General features: G+C 45.8%; 1 protein-coding gene across 2 annotated transcripts in view; it reads right to left on the bottom strand.

Annotated features, from left to right (window-relative positions):
* LOC120946774 (minichromosome maintenance complex binding protein) overlaps nt 1-19776 on the bottom strand; it is a 52448-nt gene that overhangs the window by 15095 nt on the left and 17577 nt on the right. Inside the window, exons 5-12 of one of the 2 annotated variants that reach the window (XM_040361465.1) lie at nt 17983-18084; nt 17448-17562; nt 17057-17196; nt 16509-16606; nt 12344-12522; nt 12142-12265; nt 10925-11042; nt 10650-10815 (exon numbers count right to left, since the gene is read on the bottom strand). In XM_040361465.1, the coding sequence (XP_040217399.1) occupies nt 10650-10815; nt 10925-11042; nt 12142-12265; nt 12344-12522; nt 16509-16606; nt 17057-17196; nt 17448-17562; nt 17983-18084 (1042 nt within the window). Of the gene's footprint in view, nt 1-10649; nt 10816-10924; nt 11043-12141; nt 12266-12343; nt 12523-16508; nt 16607-17056; nt 17197-17447; nt 17569-17982; nt 18085-19776 lie in introns of both variants that reach the window. The other variant, XM_040361464.1, reaches the window with a different exon arrangement.

Below are 19776 nucleotides of genomic sequence, written 5' to 3'. Positions count from 1 at the left end.
TTTGGGGATATTTATTATAGCAAAAAAATATTGATTTTTTTTCAAAATTGACGCTTTATTTTTGTTTTTAGCGTAAAAAAAAAAAAAAGGTGATCAAATACCACCAAAAGAAAGCTCTATTTGTGGGAAAAAAGGACGCCAATTTTGTTTTTGGAGCCACGTCACACGACCGCGCTATTTTCAGTTAAAGCGACGCAGTGCCGAATCGCAAACAGGGGCCTGGTCCTTTACCTGCATATTGGTCCGGGTCTTAAGTGGTTAATATGAAAGAAATAAAAAAGTTCAACAAATGCCATCGGAGGGGGAAACGTGCCAGGCGGCAAACAGTCTCAGGCGGCAAACAGTCTCAGGCGGAATTGCAGTGTGCAATGTTCATCATTGAAGCGCGGCCACTTTCTTGGTTATTGAAACACTTTCAGACCAAAAGTGAAGTTTTAGGAGAAGTTGGGTGGTAGTTCTCAACCTCAGTCCTCAATTACCCCCAACATTCTATGTTTTGGGAATTAGATAAAATAGCTGTACAAAATGACAAGCCATTGATTCTGGTTTAAAGGGACACTAAAAGGTTCCTGTTTAAAAAAACAAAAAAAAAACAAAACACAGACATGTTATACTTGCCTCCACTGTGCAGCTCGTTTTGCTCACAGTGGCCCCGAACCTGGTCTTCTGGGGTCCCTCCGGTCATCCCCGCCATGCGAAGCGCTCTCCCAAGGGGGTTAGCTTGCGGGGGCGCACTCCTGTGATACACCTGCCGACTGTATAACACAGCCCCACCCCCTGGCGCGCCGTGTCATTGCATGCGATTGACAGCAGCGTGAGACAATGGCTGCGCTGCTATCAATCTAGCCAATCGACGGCTGAGTCGCCCAACAGGTTACGCCTGTGTGAACCGGCTCTAAATCCTTTAACATTTAAAAACAATACAAGAAAAAATTAGAATGTCGACATATGGATCAAAATTGCATTTTTATCAAAAACCTTTCCATGAGATCCGGTTGTGACCGTAAATAGTAGGGTTGTCCCGATACCGATACTAGTATCGGGACCGATTCCGAGTATTTGCGGGAGTACTCATACTCCCGCAAATACCCCCGATACCCAAATAGAATACTTCCCCCCCCCCCCTCCCCCGCCGCCGTGACGCCGCATCCCGCCGCTATTCGCCGCATCCCCGCTGCCGCCGACTGTGTCATACGCCGGGAACATTACAGCTTTGAATAGCTGCAATGATTGGCGCCGCGCATAGACACTCCCCCTCGCTCGGGTGAACTGTCCAATCCCGAGCGAGGGGGAGTGTCTATACGCAGCGCCAATCATTACAGCGATTCAAAGTTGTAATGTTCCCGGCGTATGACACAGTCGGCGGCAGCGGGGATGCAGGTAAGTGGGACATGGCTGCATGGGGGGAGACGCTGGATACATGGGGGGGGAGACGCTGAATGGGGGGAGACGCTGGATGGGGGGGGAGACAATGGCTGCATGGGGGGAGACGCTGGATACATGGGGGGGAGACGCTGGATACATGGGGGGGGAGACGCTGGATACAGGGGGGGGGAGACGCTGGATACATGGGGGGGGAGACGCTGGATACATGGGGGGGGAGACGCTGGATACATGGGGGGAGACAATGGCTGGATGGGGGGAGACGCTGCATGGGGGGGGAGACAATGGCTGCATGGGGGGAGACAATGGCTGCATGGGGGGTGACAATGGCTGCATGGGGGGTGACAATGGCTGCATGGGGGGTGACAATGGCTGCATGGGGGGTGACAATGGCTGCATGGGGGGTGACAATGGCTGCATGGGGGGTGACAATGGCTGCATGGGGGGTGACAATGGCTGCATGGGGGGTGACAATGGCTGCATGGGGGGTGACAATGGCTGCATGGGGGGTGACAATGGCTGCATGGGGGGTGACAATGGCTGCATGGGGGGTGACAATGGCTGCATGGGGGGTGACAATGGCTGCATGGGGGGGAGACAATGGCTGCATGGGGGGGAGACAATGGCTGCATGGGGGGAGACAATGGCTGCATGGGGGGAGACAATGGCTGCATGGGGGGAGACAATGGCTGCATGGGGGGGAGACAATGGCTGCATGGGGGGGAGACAATGGCTGCATGGGGGGGAGACAATGGCTGCATGGGGGGGAGACAATGGCTGCATGGGGGGGAGACAATGGCTGCATGGGGGGGAGACAATGGCTGCATGGGGGGAGACAATGGCTGCATATGTGGGGGACATCGCTGCATTTGGGGACACATTTAAAAAAAAGTATCGGTATTCGGTATCGGCGACTACTTGAAAAAAAGTATCGGTACTCGTACTCGGTCCTAAAAAAGTGGTATCGGGACAACCCTAGTAAATAGTCTAGGATGGATGTGCTAGGTCTCGACGCGTTTCTTGGCATACTAGCGATATGGATGACTCTTTTTAAAGATGAAAGAAAATATATATAAATTAATATGTACGTATATAGGTAAAATAACCTATTTTTGTAAAAAAAATAAAAAAAATTCTGAAGATATATTGTGAACGGTCCATAAAAATGAATAGATAAATGGATACACTGCCGACCTTGCCACAAAGCTGATCTCACCCCCAGAAGCTGTAGAAGGGCGGGAAGGGATCAAGAGCCCAGCCGTGCGGACCGTCATGACGCGGTGCACGTGAGGCGTGCGCGCGCTGAGGGAGGAGCAGCCCACGCCGTGGACCTAGCCAGCTGACGGGGGATGGAAGACGCCGGAGGATCTAAGGGTGTCCTAGCGGTGGTGGCTACGAAGCAGGGAGCGAGACTGCTGAGCCGCTAGACCGCTGATGGTACACCCCACACTGCAGCCTTCCCCCTGCCGTCCAGCCGAGCCCCCCCCCGCTCTCTCTCACCTCCGCCTGCCATCTGACTGGGATGACGTGCTGAGGAAGTGCCGCTCAGTGCGGACGAGTTTGAGGGTGCCTAGTCCCTCGCCCCCCCCGCAGATACCGACATCTCTCTCGGATCCCTAGGAAGCAAGCACCAGTCAGGTAATATTTATGCTTTATTTGCCCCAGCCGTGCTGAAGGTGCACTCCCAGAACGATAAATAAGGTGAACAAGATGGGACTGGTAAGAGCTTTCTATGCTTCATAAATCATTGTTTACTGTGCATTACTCTCCTTCATCTTTTATCTAAACTCTTGGGAAGTGAGATGCACTACAAATTGGTTATCTGAAATGGGAATGAGTCACACTGATATAACCCTGTTGGGGTAATACTGTCAAGGGCACAATATAACGATGGAACACACTGCGGGAATTGTTATATGACCCCCTTTTATTGTCCTCTGTGTTGACTCCACACTCTGTGGTAAAAGCAATTGCCCCATCGCTCTGATTGTTGCTCAGTGACTGGACTTTGGGGGTACGGCAAGAGGGCAAGCATCCCAACCCCACAATAACGATAGCTATACCGCGCAAGCGCAAAATAAATAGGAAAATAACATCCCAGAATACCCCAGAATACCAGAGTATCCCCCTAACAATTGACACACTCGGACGACAAGCCCCCAAACAAAGGCATAAAATTGTCTCTACCTGCTCTCGCTCTCTGGCCGTGCTGGTTTTTCTCGGTCCGGGGGTCATTGCCCTGTAAGTGCGGAGGGCCCCGGGTGGCGAGGTCTAAGGTACACTCCATGACCTATGGTCCAGGCCCATTTTTCATTCTTTTTTTTCTCTTCTCTGTGCACGTGAAGATTAGAGCTAGAGGCATCTGTACGCCACGATGCATTATTCCCAGTTCTGTGTAACCATAGTGTTCTAGACCCGGCCTACCGTTGGGAATTTCGGACCTTAATAGAGATACTACGTCTACACTAGACCATTGTAAGCGGTTTGTCTGGGCCTGTACCTCCGGGTAGGAGTTTCGAAATACGACAGCCGCATCCATGGTGACTAGAGGGCTCGGCAATAGAACACAGCTAGGGCAGATAGTGTGCGAGTAGGTGGGGGCACTCCTGTGGTGAAACTAGTGGAGGGCTACTGCACACAAAACATCCATCATATAATTAAACTAAAAAAAAAAAAAAAAAAAAAAAAAAATCGGATCCATCACAATCAGCGGAGGCTCATAAATTTTACCCCGGCATATCTAATACGGTTGGCTAAAGCCGGATATTAAAAATCAAAAGGGGGAATATTCGCTGTCCAAACTGGGGAAGCGAATCAGAGTGACAAAAAAATACAATATGAATAAGTCAACAAGGGGGAATGCCCCGAAAATCCCCAAAGACAATCCTCCTACTTGCACCATTAGACACTACATGACCCCTGACGGGAGCTCCAAAAGTCCAGCCTTGGCAAAAAAAGTAGAAAAGATGGGCAGAACTAAAAGGGGCGCAGGGGGGGGGGCTCCCCAAATAGTTGATACGTCAACCGAGGGCGAACAGGAAGTCAGCCAAATTGAGGACCCCCGCACAGACTCCCATATCCCCACTAAGGTAGAACTGGAGGGGATGTTAAAGAGGCTGGAAAATGTGATACGAGAAGAAATTGGCGCACTAAGAACGGACATAACCTATATACTGGAGCGAGTGGAGAAAGCTGAGGCAAAAATTGAACAGGAATCAGAACTAAATGAACTAAAAAATCAATACCATACAATGAAACAAAATCAGAGGCTACTACAATATCGATTAGAGGACCAAGAGAATCGAAATAGAAGGAAAAATTTAAGAATTCGATCTATCAAGGAGGAGAAAGGCGAAGACCTGAGAAAAATACTTAACAATTTGTTTCTCCCCCTGCTGGAAAACGGATCGGAGGAACCCCTTAAAATAGAACGGGTTCACCGCATAGGAAGAATTAGAGGGTGGAGGGAAATGGCCTAGGGACATCATAGTAAGGTTCAGACACTTTGAAGATAAAGCTGAGGTATGGACAAAACTGAGAAGGAAGCCACCTCTGAGCCACGACGGAGTGGAGATCCAGATTTTTACCGATCTGGCCTGGGACACTCTAGTTAGAAGAAGACACCTGAAACCCCTGTTGGAACAGATGCGTCAGTCTAATATTAACTACCAATGGGGGTTCCCGGCATGTTTGATTGGCTACAAAGACGGGGTATCAGCAAAATTAATATTCCCAGAGGACTTGCCGTCTTTCTGCCCCAAATTTGATATGCCCGCTCCGGAATTACCCAGCTGGGTGGAATAGCCTTGGGTTGCTTCTGTTTTTTCTCCTCTATTTCGTTTTTTTTCTTTTTTTTTTTTCTCTTTTGTTGTTATTTTTCTTTTCTTTTTCCCGTTTTTAGCCGGAGTGGGCTGGAGAGGGGGGATCTGAGGGAGGGGGGGAGGGCAGAGGGGGGGGGGGATAAGAGAGTAGGGTAAGGAGAGCTGGTCCACAACCCTATCCTGATAAGAGCAACCCCCAGGGATTATTCCCAGGGGGTAAAAGGGAGGGTTGGGCGATGGGAGGCCTCACCTCATTTTCGAAGAACCGACTGGTAGGGGTGCGAGAAAAACCCCTACGGTTCTGAGGCATGTTTAGGCCTGGGCAGGGGGGGGGAGGGGAGATGGGAGGATTGGGGAGGGGAGGTTTGGAAGGAGAGAGGGAACTCTCCCCTTGCAAAAAGGGGTTGGGACAGGGAACGTGGCTCCCAGTAGATCTTCTAGAAAGTGTAGGGAAAGGACTTAGTGGAAGAAAATGACAGAAATAAAATTTCTAACTTACAATGTTAAAGGACTGAATTCGCCTACTAAAAGATTGAAGGTACTGGCAGAAATTGAATTATATAGAGCGGACGTAGTCTTTCTCCAGGAATCTCATTTGTCGATAAATTCAAACGTAAAGTTATACTCACCTATGTATCCTTCCTGGTTCTATGGGGATTCCATCTCCAAGCGCTCTAGGGGCGTAGCAATCGGTTTCGCAAGAGAGACTGCGTTTTCTCTGGAGGCGAGGCTGACAGACCCGGAAGGGAGATTCTTATTCTTAAAAGGAAAATTTGGTGATACCGCTTACACTTTAGCAAACATCTATGCCCCGAATGTACACCCAATCCACTATTTAAGTAGAATTTTGGGTAAACTGAAAAACTTCGCAGAGGGGTACACAATCATGATGGAGGACCTTAATTTTGCCATGAATCCGAAAGAAGATAGCACGTCCCGGGGGAAGGAGACAACCAACGTGCAATTACAAAAAATTAAGCATAAGATCCATGACAGCCAATTAGTAGACGCTTGGAGGATATTTCATCCAAACACAAAGGAGTTCTTCTCTCCTCCCCACGGAACGTATACAAGAATAGACTACATTTTGGTAGATCACAGGTTGCTTGACTCGATTACTGAGACAGACATTGGAATTATGACTGTCTCGGACCATGCACCAGTAACCATGAAAATTAAATTTTCTATACAAAAGAACCAACGGCCTGTGTGGCACCTAAATGATAGTCTGATTCGTGATGAAGAAGGGGCAAGCAGGGTGGAGACGGAACTAAAACAATTTTTCCTTATTAACGAGACCGATGGGATCTCTAGTGCAATTCTTTGGGAGACACATAAAGCCTACATTAGAGGGATATTAATTGCTGAGGGAGCCAGGGTAAAAAAAAGAGAGAAAACGCAAATCTGACACCCTGATCAAAGAGATAGTGATATTAGAACGCAAACACAAGGATCAGGGGCTAAAAGAGAACTATCGCAATCTAGTTTTGAAAAGAGACGCTCTCAAGGAGATTATGGAACAAGAAGCAAGGAATAAACTAAATTGTATTGCCAGAGAGAGGTATCTATGGGGTAACAAACCCAGCAAGTACCTAGCCAAAATGGCCCAAAAAAAGAAAACCAGAAACTACATTGAAAAAATCAAAAGGAAGGATGGGAAATTGGTTCATACAACTAGAGAAATTGCAGATACTTTTAAAAACTATTATGAGGAATTATATACCATAAAGCAGTCAGGGTGGCAGGCAGGGGAAAAAGAGGCCAAAACTCACGATTTCCTAGAGAAAGCAGGTCTCCCTAGATTAGAGGGGACAGAAAGTTTAAATATGGACCTCCCAATAACTGAAGAAGAAATCAAAATAGCTCTGAAAAATACGACTGGCGGGAAAAGTCCCGGTCCGGACGGATTTTCGGTCCTATACTACAAGAGATTCAGCAGCATTCTAATACCGAAGATGTGTAAATACTTTAACGGACTAGGAGCCGAATTCGAAGCCAGCAGGGAATCATTAGCGGCCACGATAGCGATAATTCTGAAGGAGGGAAAAGATAGCTCGCTCTGCTCGGGATACAGACCAATCTCGCTGCTTAATGCAGACACCAAGCTTTTCGCTAAAATTCTCGCAGAACGCCTGAAAGGGTCGATGCACTTTTTGGTGCACCCCGATCAGGTAGGTTTTGTCCCCAACAGAGAGGGCAAAGATAACAGTATAAGAGCGATTCTCCTACTCCAGAACATAAGGCAGAATGCGCCCCCAGGTCTATTCCTGTCGGTGGATGCCGAAAAAGCATTCGACAGGGTAGACTGGGGGCTCATGATGGATACTCTTACAGTTATGGGAATAGGGAATAGGATGACCCGTTGGATCAACACACTTTACCACCATCCCTCTGCCAAAATTAAAATAAACGGTACGTTATCAGAATCCTTCGAGATGAAAAACGGGACAAGACAGGGGTGCCCTTTGTCCCCCCTGTTTATTCTGTCCCTGGAGCCTCTCCTGGCCACCATTCGAAACGACCCAGAAATCAACGGAGTTAGAATAAAAGAGGAGGAACATAAACTATCGGCATTTGCCGACGATATTTTATTTTATTTAACTAACCCGGTTAATTCCATCCCCAAACTTTCTAAGATATTACAACAATATGGCGCTATCTCCAACTTTAAAATCAATGCCACAAAATCTGAAATTTTAAATATAAATCTAAGCAAAAGCGAAGAAGCCCGAGTTAAAGAAATTTGTATTTATCCATGGAATAAAGAATTAAAATACCTGGGTATCAAACTTGCCAACACAGTACAGAAGATATATAAAATAAATTACGTGCCACTATTAAACGAGATTAAAAATGAATAAAAAAGAATAGAAAATAAACCCATATCATGGATCGGACGTATTAATATGCTGAAGATGGTTGTAGTTCCAAAAATATTATACAAATTTCTATTAATTCCAATCGCTCTGCCTCAGCAATTTTTGAGAATTCTCAATTCCCTCTTATTAAACTATGTATGGAAAAAGAAAAAGCACAGAATATCTCTATCCATCCTCAAACAGGGAAAGCTTCAGGGAGGACTGGCATTGCCGGACATTAAAAGTTACCATAAGGCGGCGGTTCTGTCTCGTGCGGTGGAATGGGCGCGCGACAGGAAAGAAAAAAGATGGGTGCAAATCGAAAATGCGCAAGCTAATACACAGCTGAGCAACTCTCTGGATTCCTGCACAACACAGAGCACTGGATCACAAAGCATATGACATAACACGGGACACCTTACGAATGTGGGATCGGACGCAGACATTACTTGAAAGAGAATTTAATTCTCCACTAATGAATTTGAAAGAAAACGCTTATTTTGCACCTGGGGAAAAAAAAATTGGTGGAAACTGGATTAGGAAGGACACGGTTCACTTAGGGGATATTATAAAAGATGGGGAGATAATGACCTACGAAGAGCTTAAATCTAGAACAGATTATTGGGACCTCGATAGGTGGCATTACTCCCAGCTGACTCACTTTGTACGGGGCCTCCCCCGACCTTTGCGGACGGGGGCGGAGCTGACACCACTGGAAAAGATATGTAATTCTAAGATTTCTAAGGGCACGATCACAAAACTATATGGGATACTAGTCAAGATAGGGTCACGGGGGGAAGCACCGTTTCTAGAAAAATGGGAAAGGGAGCTAAAAACCACGGGAGGGATGAACACTTTTCAGAGGATTATGCAATTAACACATTCCTCAGCAATAGACACACAAACCGCCGAAGCAAATTATAAGTGCATTTCGGGCTGGTATATCACACCCGATAAAGCTAACAAAATCAATGCCGACAAGCCCGCCGAGTGCTGGCGTGGGTGCCCTGATAGAGGAACCATGGCCCATCTATGGTGGACATGCCCTAAAATACAAACTTTCTGGGACATAATTTTAAAGCAAATTAAGGTGATCACAGGCAGCGAGATAAAGAAAGACCCCTGGGTGGTTCTCTTTCATGGGAGTCATGAGGGTATAAAAAAATATAAACAATCCCTCCTTCCTCATCTGCTAAATGCAGCTAAGAGACTTATCCCAAAAAGGTGGCAGGAAACGGAAAGTCCACATTTATGGAATTGGATAGACGCAGTGGAGGAAACTTATAGGTTAGAAGAGCTAAAGGACAGTCTTATGGAGACAAACAGCGACATCAAGGTCAAATGGGAAAAATGGAGGGAATACAAAAAAACATGGAGCTATGTAGAGGGATTAAGAGGTTTCTAATTCCCTTTGCCCGGATAACATAGCATGTATAAGCTGACTCGAAACGAAGTATGACTTCCCGACGGCCACTTTCAAATTATACTTATTTTGGCGAAAATTTTTCTTTTCTATTCCTTTTTCTGTTCTTTCTGGATATATCTTTTTCTTGGAAAAGCATTAGATTCCTGGGAGCCACGGGGCGGGGGTGGGTTGGGGGGGAATGGTATATAGGAAAGTATGACTCAGCCATCCCTGAGGGGTTGTAGAATAGAAAGGAGCAAGGATAAGTTCTTAGTACCCAAGGGGGAGGGCGACACATAGATATCTTTTGCATATGTTTACACTTGTATAAAAAATAAAAAATAAAAATAAAAAAATAAATAAAAAAAAAAGAGAATTTTTTTTTTTTTAATTCATCACTTGTAGCAGATATCAAAGCCAGCCATAACTCACGCTCTCGTCTGGCTTTATTAAAAAAAAAAAAAAAAAAAAAAAAAAAGAAGGGCGGGAAGAAGGAACCAGTGGGAAACCGCAAAACCTGGAACCGGAGGGGAGTATGTATGTCCCAAACTGGGAAGGCCCACACCCTGTGAAGGAGACACAAATGCACCAGTATCTGGTCTATGGCATCCATATCAGTTAGTAGGCCAGGAGTCCTATCACTTGCATCTACCTGTGCTCCTCCAGAAGAAGCAAGACTCTTCTCGCGAAATGCGTCAAGACCTAGCACAGCCACCCTAGACTAATTACAGTCATCTGCATGACACAACCAGTTCTCATGGAAAAGTTTGATAAAAATGCAATTTTGATTCATATAGCGACATTTAATAGGTTTTCTTTTTCTTGTACTGTTTTTGTTTGTCATTTTATTTTAACACCGAACAGAGGCTCTCCTGGAAACCGAGTGATCCGCCTATCACGGAACAGCACGAGGAGGCGCGGCTTTTGAATAATGGATGCCCGAGACGGGTCCCGGCATATAAGACGACCCCCCCCAGTTTTGAGGCAAGTTTTTAAGCCCAAAGGGTCGTCTTATACGCCGGAAAATACGGTACATATAGATTTTTCTCATACTCTTAATATACAAGTGCCTTAAAAGTCTACCTTAAGGGTATTTTTTTTTTTCTAACAATTTTTTGAATGTGGCGCTATTGAGATGACATATTCACCAATTCCATTTCTTTAGTCCTACAATACACTGACCTGTGGTGTCCAGCTGACCCTGCTCCAGCAATGTTTCATCCACCAATAGCGAGGTGTGAGATGATAGCTGCAGGATGCCACTTAGCAGACGGTTGGCATTGTAATCCTTCTGGGGAATAAAGCGTAAGCTGTTCATGTTTTCAATGGTCATCCGGAGATAATAGGACTGCAAGGAAAAAAAATAAAATAAAAAAGTGGTTAACAAAACTGTGCATTTCTGTAGGCAGCCGACATTCATCACATCTGTATCTAGAATAGAAAAACCACCATCTTACTGTAGGCACCAGCTGCTGCACCACGCGATGCAAATGTTGTGTGAACATGCCATTCCGCGGGCAGCCACTAAGATTCAGAGTGAATTTCCCCAGCGGCAGCACATCCCTTCGAGCGTACCTGACAAAGGAATTACAGTATGATTAGGTGCCTCCCAACACTGGATAATGCCAGCAGTCAGCAATGATGCCAGTCCAAGGTCAGAGATGTCCTGCGTGTGATGTCAGGAGTGTGCATTGAGCAAGTCAAATAATGGTATAAAAGCTATACGCCCACATGGTGAGCACAGAGGGCCAAAAAAAAAAAAAAAAAAAAAACAACGTTGCCACGGTCACACTTTCCCGACATTGGCAATACAATGCCCTATTCTAACACACGTTGCTGTAGAGATGGCTTTGTATGTAAGTGGGTGATGAAGGACCACCGGCTGAAACTGAATAGTCAGAGAGATGTCCCCAGCCCACCGAGATCTCCTCCAAAATGGGTCCAAAGCTTTATTCAGCGATTACTGTATTTATCGGCGTATATCGCGCACTATTTTCCCCTTAAAATAAGGGAAAAATCGTGGGTGCGATATATACGCCGATAGCTGCTTCCCGCGCTCAGTTTGAAATCCTGCGCCGACATATACCGAGTGCAGTACATTCGGCTAGTCTCGGCTTCGCTCGTGCTCACGCATAAACGTCACAGAGCGTGAGCGCGAACGAAGCCGAGCCTTGCCGAATGTACCCGAGTGTACTGCACTCGGTATATGTCGGCGGAGGCGTTCGAACTGAGCGCGGGAAGCAGGGACTCGACTTGAGGCGCGCGCTGGAGAAGCCGGGAGGACACCATTGAGGCCGCAGACGGACGCCGGACCGGACGATGGACGCTGGGAAGACACCAAAACTGTAAGTAATAAAATCATATAACTTTTTTTTTTTTACAGGAATTTCGGGGGCAACTTTAGGGGTGCGTGGTATATGCGGGAGCGCGTTATACCGCGATAAATACGGTATATCGTTATAGAAAATTGCAAAGTTTCGGAGCCACGTAGGACCCCTTCATCCGGCATGTGACCACATGCCGGATGAAGGGGTCTTACGTGGCTTCAAAACTTTGCGATATGCTGCACCGACGTGATTGCTGAATAAAACTTTGGACTCATTTTGGAGGAGATCTTGCTGGACTGGGGACATCTCTTTCTGACATGGACAATACATACACATAAAATACTCACACGTTGGAGATGAGGTGGAAGATGAGATACTCAGCAGCCAGGCCGTCCCCCAGCAGAGCATGTGTCAAAAAGCCTAAAAGCTCTGACCGCACAGAGCACAACTCTGCCATGAAGCTGGCCAGACCTATGAGGGACAGAGATGACAATGAGGGACGGTGGAGTGACATGAATGTCGTGATCACACAACAGAAGGAAGACTCACATTGTTTACTTTCATCAGTCTCGCAGACAGAGCTTGGGATTAGCGGGTTATTGTGATGCAGCTTCTGTACAATGATGGCGTGGATCCGCGGCACAAGAGAAGTTGGTGGACTGTGTACTCGCTGTTCCTCCAAAGTGTCCATACTGTCTGCAGGGTCAAAACACGCAGAGAGAGGATCCCTGCCAATACAATGTAGTCACAATCACTGCCTGCCAGTCAGCAGGATGGCACTGCTTGACTCAGAGGTGAGCCGACAATACAATATTAGACCTCCTATGCCATGGGACGACTCAGGGACAGGCTGACCTTAAACTGCTAGACCTTCTAATTCCATTGGACAGTTCAGGAACTGACTGACATTAACAGCAGACCTTCTCAGCCAATTTGACAACTCATGGCAAACTAATCCAGGGCTGAGCAGGTAATCCTTGACAACCCAAGGATGGGCTGACATTACAATACTAGACCTCATCAGCCCATGGTAAAACCCAGGCACAAGCTGAAAATTAGGGACACACTAATAGCAAGCATTTGTGCAAGTATCAGTACTTGCGCGCATGCTCTCGATACCAAAAATGATACTTTGCGGTGTAATTTACGGCAATACAAAATGAATGGGCGTAAATCGCACTGCAAAGAATCGCATGTGTTTTGATGCAAGGTACCTTAATTTAATGGGTGCAGTTTGCTCGCATCCAGCAGGGTAAGTCTCACTGTCCAGTGACGTCAAGAATTTTGACAGATCAAAAAAATTTAAGATTAATCGAGGAATTAATCTTCAATTTCCCCAGCACTAATGAAAATCAGGGCAAAATCGTGGGTGCGCGGTATACGCCGATACCCGCGCCGAGTTTTGAATACTGCGCCGACATATACCGAGCGCAGTACACTCAGGTATAGTCGGGCAGTCTCGGCTCCTTCCGCGCTCACGTCCTGGACGTACAGGACGTCAGCACAAGAGTTGCCGAGCATTGCCGACAATACACGAGTGTACTGCGCTCTGTAAATGTCGGCACAGTATTCAAACTTGGCGTGGGAAACGAGCGGGGAGGACGCCGGACCCGACGAAGAGGACACCCGAAGCCGCAGACGGACGTCGGGCCCGACGATGGACGCCGCGCAAGACACCAAAACTGTAAGTACAAAAAATGTTTTTCCCACAGGATTCGGGGCAACTTTAGGGGTGCGCGGTATACGCGGGAGCGCGTTATACCGCGATAAATACTAATTATATATACACACACACACACACACACACACAATCAATGGGGGGGGATTGAATGCGATTCAAACAGGAATCTCACAGCATTCCTGCGATTCTTTGCAGCAAATTTTTTTTTGTATTGGCGCAAATTGCACTGCAAAGTATTAGTAGTCGATTAAAAAAAACAGTATCTGTACAAACCTATTGAAAATACTAGACAACCCAGGTACAAGCTGAAAATACTAGAGCCCGAGGGCTAGTTCTAGCCAGCTTAAGTGATAAATGCACAGAATATAAAATGCCCATTAAAGCTGAAAAATCGTTGATCCAATTGCCTTAGGGGAGTGGTTCTCAACTCCTGTCCTCAGGACCCCCCAACAGGCCAGATTTTAGGTACTGTATTGCCTTGTGGAGATGGAGGCTAGAATACTGCAATCACTGAGCAGCAAATTATATCTGTGATGCATTTCAGTTATCTTGCAAACCTGAATAGAAAGTATTCAGCGCTGGGAAAAAAATATAAATAAAACAATAAAAAAAAAATTGCAAGCCAGCACTCAGGATAAATTGAGAGCAGACTGGACTGGAACTAGGAACAGACAGGAACTGTTCAGCAGACTGGATGGTCAGACAGGCCGGGTCGGTTATCAGGCGGTCGGCGAGGTACAGATGTGCAGACAGATGAGTAGTCAGAACAGGCCAAGGATCAGGTGCAGGCGGATGGCTGGAATAGTCACAGATCTCTCTCTTTTTTGTCCTTCATGTTGGATCATTGCTGCCGCTTGAAAGAATGCACGGACATCCTGGCACCTATCATAACGCACATCATAAACCAATCGTTCAGGGAAGGGAATGTTCCGAGCACCCTCAAGCAAGGCATAATAAAACCCCTCCTAAAGAAACCCAACCTCGATCCCAAAGACCCAAACCATCGCAGACCGGTAACAAGCCTGAACACCATCTCCAAGATCATGGAGAAAGCAGTAGTACAACAGCTTCAGTCCCATCTGGACGACCACAAACTCCTAGATCCTCTACAATCAGGTTTTCGCCCAGGCCACGGCACAGAAACGGCTCTCCTCAAGATATGGGACGACGCTCTCGAAGCAGCAGATGACGGAGAATCCTGTCTCCTAGTGCTGCTGGACCTTAGTGCAGCCTTCGACACGGTAGACCACAACATATTGCTCACGCGACTCAAAGAAGTAGCCGGAGTCTCTGACTCGGCCCTACCGTGGTTCGCATCTTTCCTAGAAAATCGCACTCAGACCGTGAAACTTGGAGATTTCACATGAGAAACACGGACCACTACATGCGGAGTTTCTCAAGGATCACCCCTCTCACCTGTACTCTTCAACATCTACATCCGCCCGCTCCTCAAAATCATCAGCAAACAGGACCTGCGCTACCACTCCTATGCGGACGACACGCAGCTTTACCTTCGAATCACCAACAAACAAGACCAATTCCATGAACTAGGAAAGTGCCTTACACTGATCGACAATTGGATGACTGAAAGCTCCCTCAAACTCAACGGATCCAAAACAGAGCTACTCACCCTTCACGCAAATAGGAAATCCATTTCCAGGACCACATGGACACCACCCACCATCCTCGGACAAACTATCGCACCAAGCAACAAAGTCAAAAGTCTCGGAGTCATCTTTGACGCAGACATGACGATGGATGCACAAATAGGATCAGTCGTCAGCGGTTTTCATCATCTGCTCCGCATGCTACGTAGACTCATCCCCTTCATCCCAGAAAAGGACACGGCAGTAGTGGTGGGAACGATCATCAACTCACGACTCGACTACGCAAACTCCCTCTACTTAGGACTACCAAAATACCAGATTTCACGTCTACAAGTCGTCCAGAACACGGCAGCCAGACTGGTAACTGGTAAAAAGCCGTGGGAATCGATCTCCCCGGCCTTGAGATCCCTCCACTGGCTGCCCGTACAGGACCGGGTGACATTCAAGACTCTCTGCCTCACCCACAAATGTATACAGGGTAAAGCTCCTCAATACTTAAGCGAGAAAATAAAACCCTACGTCACCCAGCGCGTGCTCCGATCAACCAACCAAAACCTTCTCCAAATCCCTAAATCCCGATACAAATCGAAGGGAGAACGTAGATTCTCGGTCCAAGGACCACGGCTCTGGAATGCTCTACCCACGACTATCCGCTTGGAAGAAAACCATCGGGTTTTTAGGAAAAAACTGAAGACCCACCTCTTCTGAAAGACCTGTACAACTCTGGATGCCAGCGCCTTGAGGCGATTAAGTTCGCATTTGTTTGCGCTATATAAGTTTCTCACTCACTCACTCGCTTATTGGTCACGTATTGATTCCTATGGAGCTGCCAAGCAATTTCTTGACTCATTCTACCAGGATCTTGTGATTGATCACTATGCTTAGTGACCTTTTAAAGGTCACATTTTTGAGGCGAGAGGCCATCCTTATGCATGGTGGAGGATATCTATTTGGTCACTTATACATACCTGCACTACGTGATTGAAAATTGATTGAATTTTCTCTTTTCCACATTCACTTATGGACTTTTATTCTCATTGAATTCCACTTTTTTCATCTTTTGTTACTTTGTTGCGCTGCACTGTATATACTTTCATCTTGCAAACCCGGCCTGTTACTGAGTCACAAGGACATGAGTTGAGAACCACTGCCTTAAGGGATCAGAAATAAATATTTTTTCCCTGTTGGAGTAACTTGGACCAGATTCTATAACAAGCTTTTTTTCAGGCATCCTCTTGATCAGTTTTGGGTTAAAGGTTCTTCACATGCAGGTTTTAATTTTAATAATTTTTTTGAATAGACATTTGTGGTTTGATCTGGATAGTCCTTTTACAACCTAACTTTGTAGCTATGCAACATAACTGGAATGATAACTCCTTGATGTGCCATTGGGAAATAGCTCACATGAGGTCAGTCCTGTTCTTACCTGTCTTCATTTATGACACTTAGGCATGGCTCCACCAACAACACCCCAAACACCTCCAGAACATCATTCACTTTGAAATTGTCCCAGTTCTCATACACCTGCAAGAGAAAAAAATTTAATAAAAATTGGGATGTATCCAAAGAAAATGCTTCTTGCACTGATGATGCAACAGACCAGTATGGCATCTATTGATCCCCCCAGTAATTTGGAAGATCACTAATCTGTTCTGCTTCACCAGAGACAGCCATTGTCTGGTCTACAACCACTGTGACCTCCTGAGGGCTTGCCCAGTGTGGAACCTACTGGTGGAGCAATACCCCCCCCCCCCCCCCCCCACAATTTACCACTCTGCTATAAACTGCTGGGACGTAATCTAGATCTCATTTATTCTGCATGACGCGGATGCAGCAGTGGTAGACACAGGCAATATGCCCTTCACACCAATACAGATTTGCTGCAGGAGGCAGTGGAAAGGAGCCTGACCAACTCTTCCCCCATTCAATGGGTCGTGGAGAACATGTTGCCCCTAGTGTCCGTGTCACGTTTACCTTTACTAAACATGCTGGTCCCTTCTCGTCAGGGAGGGGGAAATTGAGGTCCATAGGAGCGCTGATGGCTGAGGCACTTTCCTTTGGCTTCTTCTGCGACTCCATCTCATGCCTTTTCGGAATATTTGCCTCACTCACATCTGAAGTGAAATACACACAAGGCCAGATCAGGATGGAAAATTTCTACCTCATCCGCCAGAGTATTACATAACAGATCCTTATAAAAAGTCACCAATGACCAGCCATCAAACACTTGAAATGAAACTTTTCCCAGAGGGAGAGAAGTCAGGAGCAGCCACACACTGCAAATGTAAAGTCTAGTTGGGGAACTCAAGTCAAAGGAAGGTCAGTGTTGGTCAGAGGGGGATTGCTGAAGTAGTGGAGACATTACCTGTGTGCTGTTCTCTGGGGGTAGCAGAATGTTCATCGCCCTCATCATAGCTGCGTTTTTGGCGGTTGGGGACATAGGAGGTGGAGGGGGCAACTTTGGCCTGGCTGGAGCTGCTGTAGATGTGAACTTGATAAGGAAAGTTAAAACACATCTGTAATCTCTAGATAGACACCTCACCAGCTACATTCATCATCTAATAAAAGGTGTATATCAGGGATATGCAATTAGCGGACCTCCAACTGTTGCAAAACTACAAGTCCCATCATGCCTCTGGGTGTCATGCTTGTGTATGTCAGAGTCTTGCTATGCCTCATGGGACTTGTTGTTCTGCAACAGCTGGAGGTCCGCTAATTGCATATCCCTGGTGTATATAAAATTCAGCCAAAGAACACCAATAATGCAGACATATGGTCAATTCCTTGTGTTATATACTTCTGGGTATGCAAAATGACCACGGATATGAGGCATAAGCTTCGGGGGGGAATAGTTGGCATCTCTGATAGACTGAGGGCAATTGGGGACTTGCAAAGGATATCTCTTTTACCCAGGTGGACTCTCCTGGAACTGGCACACAGTAGAAGGTCTGCCGTTCTGCAGTGACGGTCTTGGAGGAGTTTATATCCACTTCCTGCTGTGGCTGCAACACAATGACAAATGGCTAAATAAAGGACAAAGATCTAACCAAAAACTCTTAAACAGTCCTTAATCTGATCATTCCCACATTCACCTAGATAGGTCAGCAGTCCTAACATACAATTCCCAAAGTCACCTAAATGTACTGCCAGTCTTTTGGCTCCTCGAAAAAAAGCAAGCCTGTTAGATAAAGATGCTATCTGCTTGAAACAAGGAGAGTGTACAGTCGATCGGATGACCTAGTCTGTGGTGGATATATATATATACACATACATACATACATATACATATATATATATATATATATATATATATATATATACATACATATACATATACATATATATATATATATATATACATATACATACATACACACAGACACACACACACACATAGTGGAGAATCGAAAGTTTGGGCACCCCAGGTAAAAATGTGTATTAATGTGCATAACGAAGCCAAGGAAAGATGGAAAAATCTCCAAAAGGCATCAAATTACAGATTAGACATTCTTATAATATGTCAAAAAAGTTAGATTTTATTTCCATCATTTACACTTTCTAAATGACAGAAAACAAAAAAATGGCATCTGCAAAAGTTTAGGGAACCCTGCAGAATTTATAGCATGCACTGCCCCCTTTGCAAATCTGAGACCTGCCAGTGTCATGGATTGTCCTCAATCATTGTCTGGGAAGACCAGGTGATGTCAATCTCAAAGGTTTTAAATGCCCAGACTCATCTGACCTTGCCCCAACAATCAGCACCATGGGTTCTTCTAAGCAGTTGTCTAGAAAACTGAAACTGAAAATAGTTGACGCTCACAAAGCTGGAGAAGGCTATAAGAAGATAGCAAAGCATTTTCAGATGTCAATATCCTCTGTTCGGAATGTAATTAAGAAATGGCAGTCATCAGGAACAGTGGAAGTTAAAGCAAGATCTGGAAGACCAAGAAAAATATCAGACAGAACAGCTCGCAGGATTGTGAGAAAAGCAATTCAAAACCCACGTTTGACTGCACGATCCCTCCAGAAAGATCTGGCAGACACTGGAGTTGTGGTACACTATTCCACTATAAAGAGATACTTGTACAAATATGGTCTTCATGGAAGAGTCATCAGAAGAAAACCTCTTCTACGTCCTCACCACAAAAATCAGCATTTGAACTTTGCAAATGAACATATAGACAAGCCTGATGCATTTTGGAAACAAGTTCTGTGGACCGATGAGGTTAAAATAGAACTTTTTGGCCGGAATGAGCAAAGGTACGTTTGGAGAAGAAAGGGCACATAATTTAATGAAAAGAACGTCTGTCCAACTGTTAAGCATGGGGGTGGATCAATCATGCTTTGGGGTTGTATTGCAGCCAGTGGCACAGGGAACATTTCACGATGGTAACTTGATGCCATCTGTGAAAAAGCTGAAGTTAAAGAGAGGATGGCTTCTACAAATGGATAATGATCCTAAACACACCTCAGAATCCACGGGGGATTACATCAAGAGGCGTAAACTAAAGGTTTTGCCATGGCCTTTACAATCTCCTGACCTCAACATAATTGAGATTTCTGGGCCTATCCATAGATTTTCAAAGAACTGGAAGACTTTTGTAAGGAAGAATGGGCAAAGATACCTCAAACAAGAATTGAAAGACTCTTGGCTGGCTACAAAAAGCGTTTACAAGCTGCGATACTTGCCAAAG

This window comes from Rana temporaria, chromosome 8, assembly GCF_905171775.1.
Source record: "Rana temporaria chromosome 8, aRanTem1.1, whole genome shotgun sequence".
NCBI lineage: Eukaryota > Metazoa > Chordata > Amphibia > Anura > Ranidae > Rana > Rana temporaria.
The sequence above is the reverse complement of the archived record's forward strand: the minus strand, read 5'-3'. Positions and strand labels throughout refer to the sequence as shown.